The 12652-nt window shown below is 47.8% G+C and overlaps 1 protein-coding gene across 6 annotated transcripts in view; it reads left to right on the forward strand.

Moving 5' to 3' along the window:
* syne2b (spectrin repeat containing, nuclear envelope 2b) overlaps positions 1 to 12652 on the forward strand; it is a 126571-nt gene that overhangs the window by 46338 nt on the left and 67581 nt on the right. For all 6 annotated transcript variants that reach the window (XM_056590204.1, XM_056590199.1, XM_056590200.1 and 3 more), the window contains 10 exons: positions 122 to 268; positions 872 to 1012; positions 1308 to 1484; positions 1675 to 1812; positions 2218 to 2403; positions 2880 to 2993; positions 3986 to 4138; positions 5317 to 5625; positions 8957 to 9061; positions 10628 to 10720. In XM_056590204.1, coding sequence (XP_056446179.1) covers positions 122 to 268; positions 872 to 1012; positions 1308 to 1484; positions 1675 to 1812; positions 2218 to 2403; positions 2880 to 2993; positions 3986 to 4138; positions 5317 to 5625; positions 8957 to 9061; positions 10628 to 10720 — 1563 coding nt within the window. The remainder of the gene's footprint in view (positions 1 to 121; positions 269 to 871; positions 1013 to 1307; positions 1485 to 1674; positions 1813 to 2217; positions 2404 to 2879; positions 2994 to 3985; positions 4139 to 5316; positions 5626 to 8956; positions 9062 to 10627; positions 10721 to 12652) is intronic.

A 12652-nucleotide genomic window follows, 5' to 3' on the forward strand; every position in this document is an offset into this window, starting at 1 on the left:
ATACATGCATACACACACACATACACACACACGCACGCACGCACGCGCACGCGCACACGCACACGCTCCAACAGTCCTTCCACTTCTAACATGTCTGGTCTGTCTCTGTGATTGGCCCCAGGAGATTTCTAGACAGCTGCTTACCCAGAAGGCTTTGCTGAAGAGCATCATGGACAGCCTAAAGACAAAGTACTCTGACACACTTCCTCTGGAGCTGGAGACCCAACTACAGGAAGTGAACCATTCCATACAGGAAGTGGAAGTGAAGGTAGAACTCCTTTAAGTTCCACACTTTGAAACAAATATAATACATAACTTCTGAAATTAACGTTTTAAACATAAAATTAAGTTAAAAGCCTGGATTTTTTTCAGGAATGAAGGGCTGTTTAATTATGTTATCTGATGACATTCAAGCATTTATTTTAGTTCTGACATTTGGCGCTTTGAAATCTATTGCATCTATTTATTGTATTCTGGGAAAAAAGGAAAGCCCCCTCCATTTAGTCACATTGATTGACCTTCAAAACACAACCAATTAGATCCACCTCATTTCAAAACTTTGCTCACCTGTTTCAATAGAGAGAGAGAGAGAGAGAGAGAGAGAGAGAGAGAGAGAGTGAGAGTGAGAGTGAGAGTGAGAGAGAGAGAGAGAGAGAGAGAGAGAGAGAGAGAGAGAGAGAGAGAGAGAGACAGAGAGAGAGAGAGAGAGAGAGAGAGATTCCAGCACCAATTCACGTGACCACAGAATGGAGTCACCTCATGAAACAATCAGCTAGAGTCGACAGACAAGCAGTGAGTGAGGCAGCGGTAGCACAGACCCCCCCCCCCCCCCCTCCGGGGTCCTGATACCTGTCCCTGTGGGGGTCCTCAGGTGGGTGGGGCGATGGAGCTCACCGGCCCACTGCACCGGCTCGGCTCCAAGCTGGCGGAGATCCGGGCCGGCCTGGGCTCAGTCGGGGAGCGGCTGGAGCAGACGAGCCCCAGCGTGGCGGAGGCCGAGCGCACCCAGAAGGTGAGTCGGGGCCCGGGGGCCTCCTCCACCCGGTCCCCCCCCCCCCCCCCCCCCCCCCCCCCCCGTCTCTGTCCGTCCATGGAGGGTCAAACCTCTGCGGGACGCACTGGTTAAGTGGTGTGGGGAAAAGTGTGTCGCAATGGACGCTGAATACAGTGAGACTTGTTTTAAAAGGTAGGATTACAGTCTGACTTGTTTCCGGTGATATGTTGACGTTAAATGTGTGTTTGTGTGTCTGTGTGCGTGTGCCCATGTGTGTGTGTGTCCGCGTGTTTGTGCGTGTGTGTCTCTCCAGCGTGTGTGGGATGAGCTAGACGTCTGGCACTCTTGCCTGGCCGCCCTGGAGGTGGAGCTGCAGTACCTGGAGGTGCCAGAGGAGGCGCTGGTGCTCCAGGAGAGGCTCAGCTCCGTCCAGGAGGTCCACTCGCAGCTGGCCAAGCAGGCTGAGCAGCGCACCGGCTTCCTGTCCAAGGTCCCACAGAACTACAAAACCGACCTTTGAAATAGGGTTGATTTTTTGTTGACATAGATAAAGATGTCGTGTGTGTGTGTGTGTGTGTGTGTGTGTGTGTGTGTGTGTGTGTGTGTGTGTGTGTGTGTGTGTGTGTGTGTGTGTGTGTGTGTGTGTATTAACGTGGTGTGTGTGTGTGTGCTCTCCTCAGATCCCAGCGTGGCTGCAGCAGCACCAGGAGATGATCCAGAGCTCCCGGGTCTGGCTGCTGGAGGCCCAGACCTGGCTGACCTCGCTCTGCTCCTACACCTCCGCCAAGTGCCTGTTCAGCCACGTGCACGCCCTCAAGGTGCGCACGCACACGCCCCTCCACGCTCCCCAGTCATATCTAGAACTATATATATCTATAGCTATCTATAGCTTTATCTCTCTATATCTACACCTATGTGTTAATATCAGCATCTATTTCTATATATCCATAGCTGTATGTATTTATATATATACATCTATATCTATATCTCTCCATCTCGTCACTCTTTTTTTATTCTATCTCTATATCTCTATGTATATCACTCTCTATATATATATCTCTATCCCTATATCTCTATGTATATCACTCTCTATATATATATCTCTATCTCTATATCTCTATGTATATCACTCTCTATATCTCTATCCCTATATCTCTATGTATATCACTCTCTATCTCTATATCTCTATGTATATGGCTCTACCTCTCCACCCCGTGCTCCAGATGGTCCTGGAGGACTCGCAGCACATCCGCTCCAGCCTGCAGGGCCTGGGCGGCGTGCTGGAGGGCATGGCGGGGGTCTGTGACGTCACGGCGCTGCGGCAGCAGCTGGACCAGGCCGACGCCCACGTGGCCGCCGCCCAGGACAGCTTCACGGCGCCGCTCGCACAGCTGGAGCACACCGCCGCCGTGAGTCCCGGACCGGCCCGGCGGCCCGGCTGGCTGCCCTGCTGGCTGACTGGCCCTCTGACTGTCTGGCTGACTGGCCTCTTACTGACTGTCTGTCTTTCTGGCTGACTGGCCCTCTGACTGGCCTCTTACTGTCTCTCTCTCTATCTGACTGGCTGACTGGCCTCCTTCTGTCTGTCTGTCTGTCTGTCTGTCTGTCTGTCTGTCTGTCTGTCTGTCTGTCTGTCTGTCTGTCTGTCTGTCTGTCTGTCTGTCTGTCTGTCTGTCTGGCTGGCTGAATGACTGGCTGAATGACTGGCTGACACTGACTGTCATCTTACTGTCAGTCAGTCAGTCTGTCTGTCTGACTGACTGACTGATTAACTTACCCTCTGACTGGCATCTTATTGTTTGGCTGTCTGTCTGTCTGTCTGCCTGTCTGTCTGTCTACCAGACCCACAGAGTGTATTCTCCTCACTGTGTGCTGTTGTGTTCAGGAGGTGGAGGCGATAGAGACGGAGGTGAGGAGCATGGAGAGGAACGTCTCTGAGATCAGAGCGCTGCTGTCCTCTCCAGAGACCCTCCCCAGCCCCCGAGAGGACAGCCTCAAGGTAGGACCCTGGAAGAACACGCGACCTATACAGGAAGTGTGCAGGAAGTCTACGTGACCTATACAGGAAGTACACAGGAAGAAGACTTGACCTATACAGGAAGTACGCAGGAAGTCTACGTGACCTATACAGGGAGCATACAGTAAGAACACAGGAAGTACACGTTAAATATACATGAAGTTCACAGGAAGTCCACGTGACCTATACAGGAAGTACACAGGAAATACACAGGAATGACATAGTGAATATACAGGACGTACACAAGAAGTACACATAAAGTGCACGTTAAATATACAGGAAATGTAGCATTTAAGTATTTAAGTACACATAAATAGAAGTAGGACATGAGAAATAAACAGAACATGTAGATATTTCATGATTACTAGTTCAGATTGACAAATGTGTTCCATTAGTAGCCAATGCATCAGTATAATCAATACGCGTGATCAATAAGCATAACTTACCAATAAGTGGGATCATAAGACGGCATCGATAATCACCAGTGTGATCAGTGCCTAGCAGTGGTTATCAATAAGTAGGGATGTCCGATATTGGCTTTTTTGCCGATATCCGATATGCGATATTGTCCAACTCTAAATTTTCGATTCCGATATCAGCCGATACCGATGTCGATATTTGGGTTATTTTTCCTCAAACCTAATTTAGGTAACATTACATATCTCCTGTTGTGGAATAAACACAACATGCTTAATGTTATTGTGATGCCCCACTGGATGCATTCTTGAATGCAACAAGGCTTTCCAAATGTTAACATTGTCTGTGCAAAATAAGAAAAATACTTCAACTTAATTTAAGGGAAAAGTGCCATGTTTTTTTTTTTTTGTTTTTTGTTTTTTTTCACAAAAAATCCGATACCAATATTGACCGATATTACATTTTTATACTAATATCGGGCCGATAATATCGGTGGGCCGATAATATCGGACATCTCTATCAATAAGCCTTCTCCCCGGTGGTCCCCCTGCCTCCAGGTGATCGAGGAGAAGGTCCAGTGCATGCGGACGACGGTGGTGGAGATCCAGCGCTGCAGGCCCGACCTGGGGCTGCCCGAGCCGCTGGAGGCCACCCTGGCGGTGTTCGGCGTGGTGGACCAGCTGCAGACGCTGCTCATGGAGCTGGAGAAGGTCAGGGGGCTCCTCCTTAGCGCACGGGACATCCCGCCGGGGACGGCTGGGCCAGTCTGGACCTCGGGGTCTCGTCCACGGTCGACTTGTTGAGCTTCAAGCTCGGATTAGATGAGATTCGATTTTAAGAGAACACTTCGATACGAAGGATGGTTGTTAATATAAGGATGTGCACACTTAAAGTATGTTTGACACGGCTTGACCGTTTCGTCGACCCTAACTCCTACCTCATCTCCTACCTTATCTTCTTCTTCATTATCGAATCGTACCTTATCTCCTCCCTTATGTGCGACATTACCTTATCTTACTTTATCTCCGGCAGTATCCTGTTGTACTTATTTTAGCGTGAATTCTGCATTATCATCTCTTCTCTACTTGAGTCTCCGCCTCATCTCCTCAACAATCTCTTACCTCTGCTCTCTCTTTTAACTTATCTCCTGCATTATCTTACCTTACCTTATGGCCTCCCTTGTCTCCTTCATGACCTTACCTTATCTCCTCCCTTGTCTCCTTCATGACCTTACCTTATCTCCTCCCTTGTCTCCTTCATGACCTTACCTTATCTCCTCCCTTGTCTCCTTCATGACCTTACCTTATCTCCTCCCTTATCTCCTTCATGACCTTACCTTATCTCCTCCCTTGTCTCCTACATGACCTTACCTTATCTCCTCCCTTGTCTCCTACATGACCTTACCTTATCTCCTCCCTTGTCTCCTTCATGACCTTACCTTATCTCCTCCCTTGTCTCCTACATGACCTTACCTTATCTCCTCCCTTGTCTCCTACATGACCTTACCTTATCTCCTCCCTTGTCTCCTACGACCTTACCTTATCTCCTCCCTTGTCTCCTACGACCTTACCTTATCTCCTCCCTTGTCTCCTTCATGACCTTACCTTATCTCCTCCCTTGTCTCCTACGACCTTACCTTATCTCCTCCCTTGTCTCCTTCATGACCTTACCTTATCTCCTTCATGACCTTACCTTATCTCCTCCCTTGTCTCCTACATGACCTTACCTTATCTCCTCCCTTGTCTCCTTCATGACCTTACCTTATCTCCTCCCTTGTCTCCTACATGACCTTACCTTATCTCCTCCCTTGTCTCCTTCATGACCTTACCTTATGTCCTCCCTTGTCTCCTTCATGACCTTACCTTATCTCCTCCCTTGTCTCCTACAGAGGATTCCTGCTCTCTTCCTCCAGCAGCCCCCCACCCCGACCCCGTCCAAAGCCGCGGACCCCCGACCCGGCCCAGCGGCGCCCCAGAGGGACACTCCGGACCCCCTCCCCAGCTTCGTGGCCCCCCAGCCGGACACCCAGGACCCCCTACCGAGCACTGAGGCCCCCGAGCCGGACACCCAGGACCCGGGTGTGATCCGCATCGCCCACCTGGAGCAGGACGTGCTGACGTGGTCGGGGGCGACCCTGCAGAGCGTGCAGCAGGCGTCACCTGACCAGAGGCTGGTCAAGGGACACGCCCCCTCGCAGGTAAAAGGGGCGGGACGAGCTCCCAGCGGCTGTTTTGGATTGGGTCGTTTCGATGGCTGAAAAGACCGTTTCAGACGGAAGCCGGAATTATGCGGTCCTAATTTACCGATGTAACGAACGTGCGTCGAAACGGAGCGTATTCCTATTTACGGCATCTTGCAAAAACAATCCCGAAACCGTGCTGCGTATGATCCGTTATTTAATTTTTTCGTTGGAGCATTGTTGATTTCAAAGTTTGAGAAACGCTCCGAAAGGCTGTCTGGGGAGTGTGTGTGTGGAGGACGGCTTGTGTAGGGCAGCTCTCACCCAGCCCCCACAGTGCAGTCAGTCTGACTGGGACCAGGCTGGTGAAGCCAGCCATCCTCCACACACACAGGACCCCACACAGGAGAGGCCTGTAGATGACCGGAGGCCCAGACCACGGTGCACGGTACACAGCCATAAACAGGGTTGTGTTCTGCGTGCTATCGTCCATCATTGTTATAATTGTGTCAGGGACTCACGTTTCAGAGCCAGTGTGGGACAGCTGCTTTATACTCTACTCTCTTCCACAGCATCAGAAGGGCCACTGAATGTCCCGTGGTCTCTGCTTTCTATTAATCCATAACAGCACGTATGGATTAATAGGTTTTTGTGCAGTTGAGTTACTGTTGTAAAAAACGACAAACTATAGGAACAAACTGTACACAAACACTGTGGCTGGCTAAAGCTTTTGCTAACTAACATGCAAGTGAAAATCAAAGGGACTTCATCCGCATGTGCCTTTTGAGTCCATTACGAGGTTTAAAGCTGCTGTAGGTAAGATTCAAGAGTTGTAAAGAGAGCAGATGAGAGCGAGAGGTTGAAACTAAGCAACCCAAAAAACGGCGACTCCATCTCTGCTCCTGATTGGTCAAATAGGAGGCAGGAGTGGTCTTCAATGGTCTCATAAAGACCAACAGTCAACTAATAGCTGACGTATATGGCATTTCCAACAAACGACACTCAAATATTAGCTGTTAAATGTAACCTACCGCACCTTTAAGTGTGGATCAACTTTGACCTGTGAGTTTGTATGAGTCCAGTTTGCTGTGCAAACGTCATGCATGATATTTCATAGGTCATATTTCATCAAATTTCATATGCTGTATGTAACTGTCTTGGCCAAGTGACCTTGTCTGACCTTGCCTGCGCACGCCGCTGTCTCCATGGCAACAGGGCAATGCCGGCCTGCCCCAGGCCGGGAAGGAGGGGGAGAAGGAGGAGAGGGGGGGGGCAGGGGGTTCTGAGGGAGAAGGAGAAAGACTTCTGTGGTGGCTCTTGGAAGTTTTTCTGGGCGTTAAATCCGAGGTAAAGATGTCCGACGCATCGTTTTGGTGACATCACTTCCTGTGTGGGGGGACCTCACTATCTTTCAGTAACTCATCGCTTACTTTGTGGGTGTCATGGATTCCGGGAATTAAAAATAGTTAGCTTAGTCTATAACTATTTACAGTCTATTTACAGGCCGAATACACTTTCATCCTGTATCAGAAGTGGGTTTTGGGCCTGTTCACTTGAAACAATTCCCTCGATTATAAAGAGAAGAGAATTGGTATGATATTTAAGATTGATGTCTCCCGAAATATTTAAACGCTATCCTACTCCCTCTGACGTGAGAAACATCTAATTAACCCACAATACCTCATCATGATGTTCGCTAATCCCTTCTTCCTGTCTTATTAGCCGCGTTTACATGGACACATCTGATCCGCATCGAATTCTATGCCGAATAGAAGAGGTGGTGCAGTCTGTTTTAATCGACATGTATACACTTATTCCGAATAGATGGGGTTTAACTTAGAGCAGCTGCAGTAGTTCGCAATTGGTCCACTGAGCTCCGTCTGTACTTTTGTGCACACCGAACTTGACCGCTGTCAAGGAAAGTGGATTTATTGCCTGATTCACGTCTTTGTTACCACTCCGTAAGTAGTCCGGTAAGCGTGTCTGGTTGCTAAGCGACGGGACATGGGTGTTTATCAATGACGTGTTCGCGTATCGTAGTGTCCGAGCGCGTCCGAGATAACTGTAAATGAGTAGGCTACTGCTAGTACTTTTGCAGAACATATAAACAAACTTTTTAACGGTACTTTCATGCACCCCGAACTGATTAGCGATCAGCCTATATTCGGCGCTGCTGCCCAACTTGTACAGTACCATGGCAACCCTCATTGCCGACGGTATTGCTCTTCGTACAGTTACCTCCTCTGGCGATATATTCTTCATGAGCTCGAATGACTTCACGAACGACTGCCGACTCATCCGACAATTTTCTCGCCATTCCTTGTCACTAAATTCCCGTAAGACCACTCTCTCCCACCAGTCTTGGCTGCATCCAAATTCCTCTTGTTTGCGGTGGAGGTGGGGGTAAATATAAAGATCGGACGAGAAAATTGACGTAGCTGGGCTGTCCTCCTCCTTCTTAATTGAAGGAGCAGGCAGAGAAAAGCATCTCTCCTGCTGTGCTTTCATTAAAATCAAATTCACAATGTCAAATAGTGATAAGACGTCCATTATGTCGCCGCCGGTCCAGAGATGTGTCAGGTGTGCACGAGAGACATACGGACACTTTTGTTACTGCCATGTATACAGTACATTCGGATCACAATTTAGGAACAGATCTATTCCGCATAGAAACCTATGCGGATCAGATGTGCCATGTAAACGTGGCTACTGCTGACAACTTCCTCTTGTCAATCTTCACACTAACCGTGTCCTTCAAACCGCTCCTCTCTGCTCGCATGTGATTGGTCCAAGGTGTTTCTCTAACCCCGCCGTGAGGGTCAAAGGGCATCCTCCCTTTTGTTCTCTCCTCTCCTCTTCTCTCTCTTTGGTGAAAACGTTTGTGGACTTGGTTCTTCCTCTGGAGGGCAGTAGAAAACAATGTTTGAGTTGTTATGCTGTAAAATAGTACAGGCACGTTCATAGAACATAGCACATACACCCACATAGGCGCTCACACACGCACACACAGACACACACAAACACAAACGTGCTCACAGAAGCTAGCACACATACATACACACGCACACACACTCAAGCTCACAGACTAGCAAACACAGACACACACGCACATACACACTCACAGAAGCTAGCTCAAACACGCACACACGCTCACAGACGCTAGCACACACACACACACACACAAACACTCACAGACACAAGCAAACACACACACGCACACAAACGCTCACCTACGCTAGCACACACAACCACAGGCACACACCCACAACCCATTTGTATATTTACTCAGGTAAGCTCAGGCAGAGTTTTGAATATGTTAACTTTCCCTTCTGGTGTTGCTGGGTAACAGGTTGCCACGGATACCGGGACGGCGGAGGGTGGGACGGCCCCAGCACCTGCAGGACAGCAGCTGGCCACCGCTGGCTCGACCGACTCCGCACCTGGAGAGAGAGAGGTAACGCACCAACACCTGGGTTCATCTCGTTACTCAGAGGATGACCCTGGTCCGCTGGGATTGGTGCCCGCTGAGTGCTCAACAGTTCTGATTGGTCACAAGTGGCCTGATTGGGGTATCGCTTAATAATATGGTTGCTGTGGAAACAGAAACCAAAACAGAACTAACAGAAACCAAAACACAACTAACAGGAACTAAAACAGAACTAACAGAAACCAAAACACAACTAACAGGAACTAAAACAGAACTAACAGAAACCAAAACACAACTAACAGGAACTAAAACACAACTAACAGGAACTAAAACAGAACTAACATGAACTAAAACAGAACAACGGCTGATTGAATCCAAGTGTGTATATATAATTATAATAATTATTGGTACTTGTGTTAGAAAAACTTGCTGATCCTCACTCAAATTGGGCATGGATTTGAAACATTTGGTTATTGTGTATGGTCTGTTCTAACCCAATAACAAATAAATAACAATCCAAAGAAACTCTTTATAACATAAACCATTTCATGAGTCAGGACCTGGGTGGGACCTCAACTTTACCCTCCTCTATGAGACAGGAAGTGACACGTGAACGACAGCAGAACAAGTGTACCTCATTTGAGCAATCCATCCCATATTTCATTCACTTAAGAGGCCCCACCTTATACCCTCCATGCTCATTATACCACACCCCCTAACCCTCAATATACCGCACCCCTAATCCTCAATAGTCCACACCCCTAACCCTAATTAGACCACACTCCATAACCCTCAATAGACCACACCCCATAACCCTCAATAGACCACACCCCTAACCCTTATTAGACCACACTCCCTAACCCTCGATAGACCACGCCCCCTAACCCTCAATAGACCACGCCCCCTAACCCTCAATAGACCACACTCCCTAACTTCATCAGACCACACCCCCTTACCTTGATCATACCACACCCCCTAACCCTCAATAGACCACACCCCCTACTCATCAATAGACCTCACCCCTAACCCTTATTAGACCACACCCCCTAACCCTCATTAGACCACACCCCCTAACCATCAATAGACCTCACCCCTAACCCTTATTAGACCACACTCCCTTACCCTCAATAGACCACACCCCCAACCCTCAATAGACCACACTCCCTAACCATCATTAGACCACACCCCCTAACCATCATCAGACCACACCCCCTAACCCTCAGCTGACCACACCCCCAACCCTCATCAGACCACATCCCCTAACCCTCAATAGACCACACCCCCTTACCCTCAGCTGACCACACCCCCAACCCTCATCAGACCAGACCCCCTAAGCCTCAATAGACCACACCCCCTAACCATTATCAGACCACACCCCCTAACCCTCAACTGACCACACCCTCTAACCCTATCAGACCACACCCCCTAACCCTCATTAGACCACACCCCCTGACCCTCATTAGACCACACCCCCTGGACTCAGCCCTGTAACGGACTTAAAGGAGAAGGTACTTTGAGAAGACCCCAGAAGAGGGATCCCTCCCCCAGGGGCGGGTGAAACCGTACCATAACCCTCCGCCTGCTCTTCCCTAGGGTCCGGGGGCCCAGTCCGAGGGGCCCAGCGGGTCGGGCACCCCCCCACGGCCGCTGGGCACGGTGCGGACCCAGAGCCAGCCCCGGAGCATGGTAAACACATCATCGTCTACCGCCCCCCCCGACCCCGAGCTGGCCGCCCAGCAACGCTGCGTGGTCTCCTAGACCCCCCCCCCCCCCCCCCCCCCCGTAGCGCACGCTGACCGCTCTAGAACCTTCCAGACCTCTCACGCTCAATCCTAGAGCTCCTCCTCAGAGCTTTTCACATCTCGACTTCTAGAACTCTCCTAGAGCTCTCCTAGAGCGCCTTGTAGCACAAGTTGTAGAACTCTGCTGGCTCGTTGGTTTTGCCTCTCGCTCTCTCGCTCTCTCCCTCTCTGCCTCTCTCCCTCTCTGCCTCTCTCCCTCCTCTCTCTCCCGTCAGCGCTTTTACAACGGCAAGAGGACTCCCAGGTCTTCTTTTTTTCGCCAGCTCCTAAAGCCAGCTCCTATGTTTACATGAGATTATTTTATTTGTATTAATATAGATTCATTTATTTTACTTGGACTTGAGTTCTTTTGAATCCGACGGCAACATAAGCCTGAATATCTTTTGTTCTGCTTACTTGAAGAGCTACTGATTAAAGCGACAGTACGCTATTTACACCAAAGAGAAGAATAGAGAGAGACTAGAGAGGAATGACACATGTGTATTTAGCATGAACATGTTTATAAGTTTATGTCATTGATTTGCATGGACTTTAACTCTACTGGTGTACTGTGTTTCACAATAATTATAATAAAAACAATTTATATCGACACCAATTGTACTAATAGTCACATTTGTGAACCCTGTCTTATGAAGTATGATGCGAGTTTGATGGAGAATGCTGTTTTCAGACAAATATCTAAACTATTTGCAAATGCTGTGATAATCTGGTAAAGATGTCCCCTAATCAACTTCAAATATGCATCCGATTTTTGTAAGACGAAGATCTTAATTTTATTAATGAACACTTTCACTGACCTGATTAATTGGTTTACTACGCTCTTTTTGGTTAATCTATAAACCCTGCTAAGCAGGAACCAATAGGAACAGGAATCAGAACAATCACAGTCTATATTTTACAGCACAAATCCTTCCTTCCTGCTTCAACGAAGCGGACAATAGCAGGTATCTGTGCCCCGGCGAAAACCTTACATCTTCTCTGTGTCTCCTGAGGCCTTTTGCCCAACATTTCGATTCCGGAATAAAAGTTTTGATTTGCAACAACCTTTCGAATCCGGAATAATTGTTTTGATTTGCAACTGCAGTCCAATCCACTGCAAATATCCGGAAATTAAGCTAAAAATGTTAGGGTTTGTAATATGAAATGCGTGGCAAGGTTTTCGGCCAGGGGACAGATTCTTGCTGGTTAGTTTCGTTAACGTGCATGACCTGAACTGTTGAGCGGCCGTCAATTTGACTATGATTAAAACAATTTGACTTTGATTTGATTTTACTTCCTGCTACTCCTGCTTTCTGTACTGCCCGGTCCTCCTACGCATTACTAGTACACATTACCAATACGCACTTCTAGTACACATTACTAGTACAGATTACTAGTGCGCATTACTAGAACACATAAGTAGTACACATTACTAGTATATATTACTAGTACACATTATTAGTACAAATTACTAGTACACATTATTAGTACAAATTGCTAGTACACATTATTAGTACACATTTATAGCATTGATTACTAGTACAGATTTCTAGTACACATTACTAGTACAGATTTCTAGTACACATTAATAGCTCAGATTGCTAGTAGATTACTACTACGCATTACTAGTATAGATTACTAGTAGTTTACTCGTACATATTACTAGTACACATAACTAGTACAGATTACTAGCACAGATTACTATTACACATTACTAGTACACATTACTAGTAAACATTATTAGTACAGATTACTAGTATAGATCACTAGTACACATTACTACTACCCAATGCTTGTACACATTACTAGTACACAATACTAGTACACATTACAGTAC

Source organism: Gadus chalcogrammus, chromosome 5 (assembly GCF_026213295.1).
Source record: "Gadus chalcogrammus isolate NIFS_2021 chromosome 5, NIFS_Gcha_1.0, whole genome shotgun sequence".
Lineage (NCBI taxonomy): Eukaryota > Metazoa > Chordata > Actinopteri > Gadiformes > Gadidae > Gadus > Gadus chalcogrammus.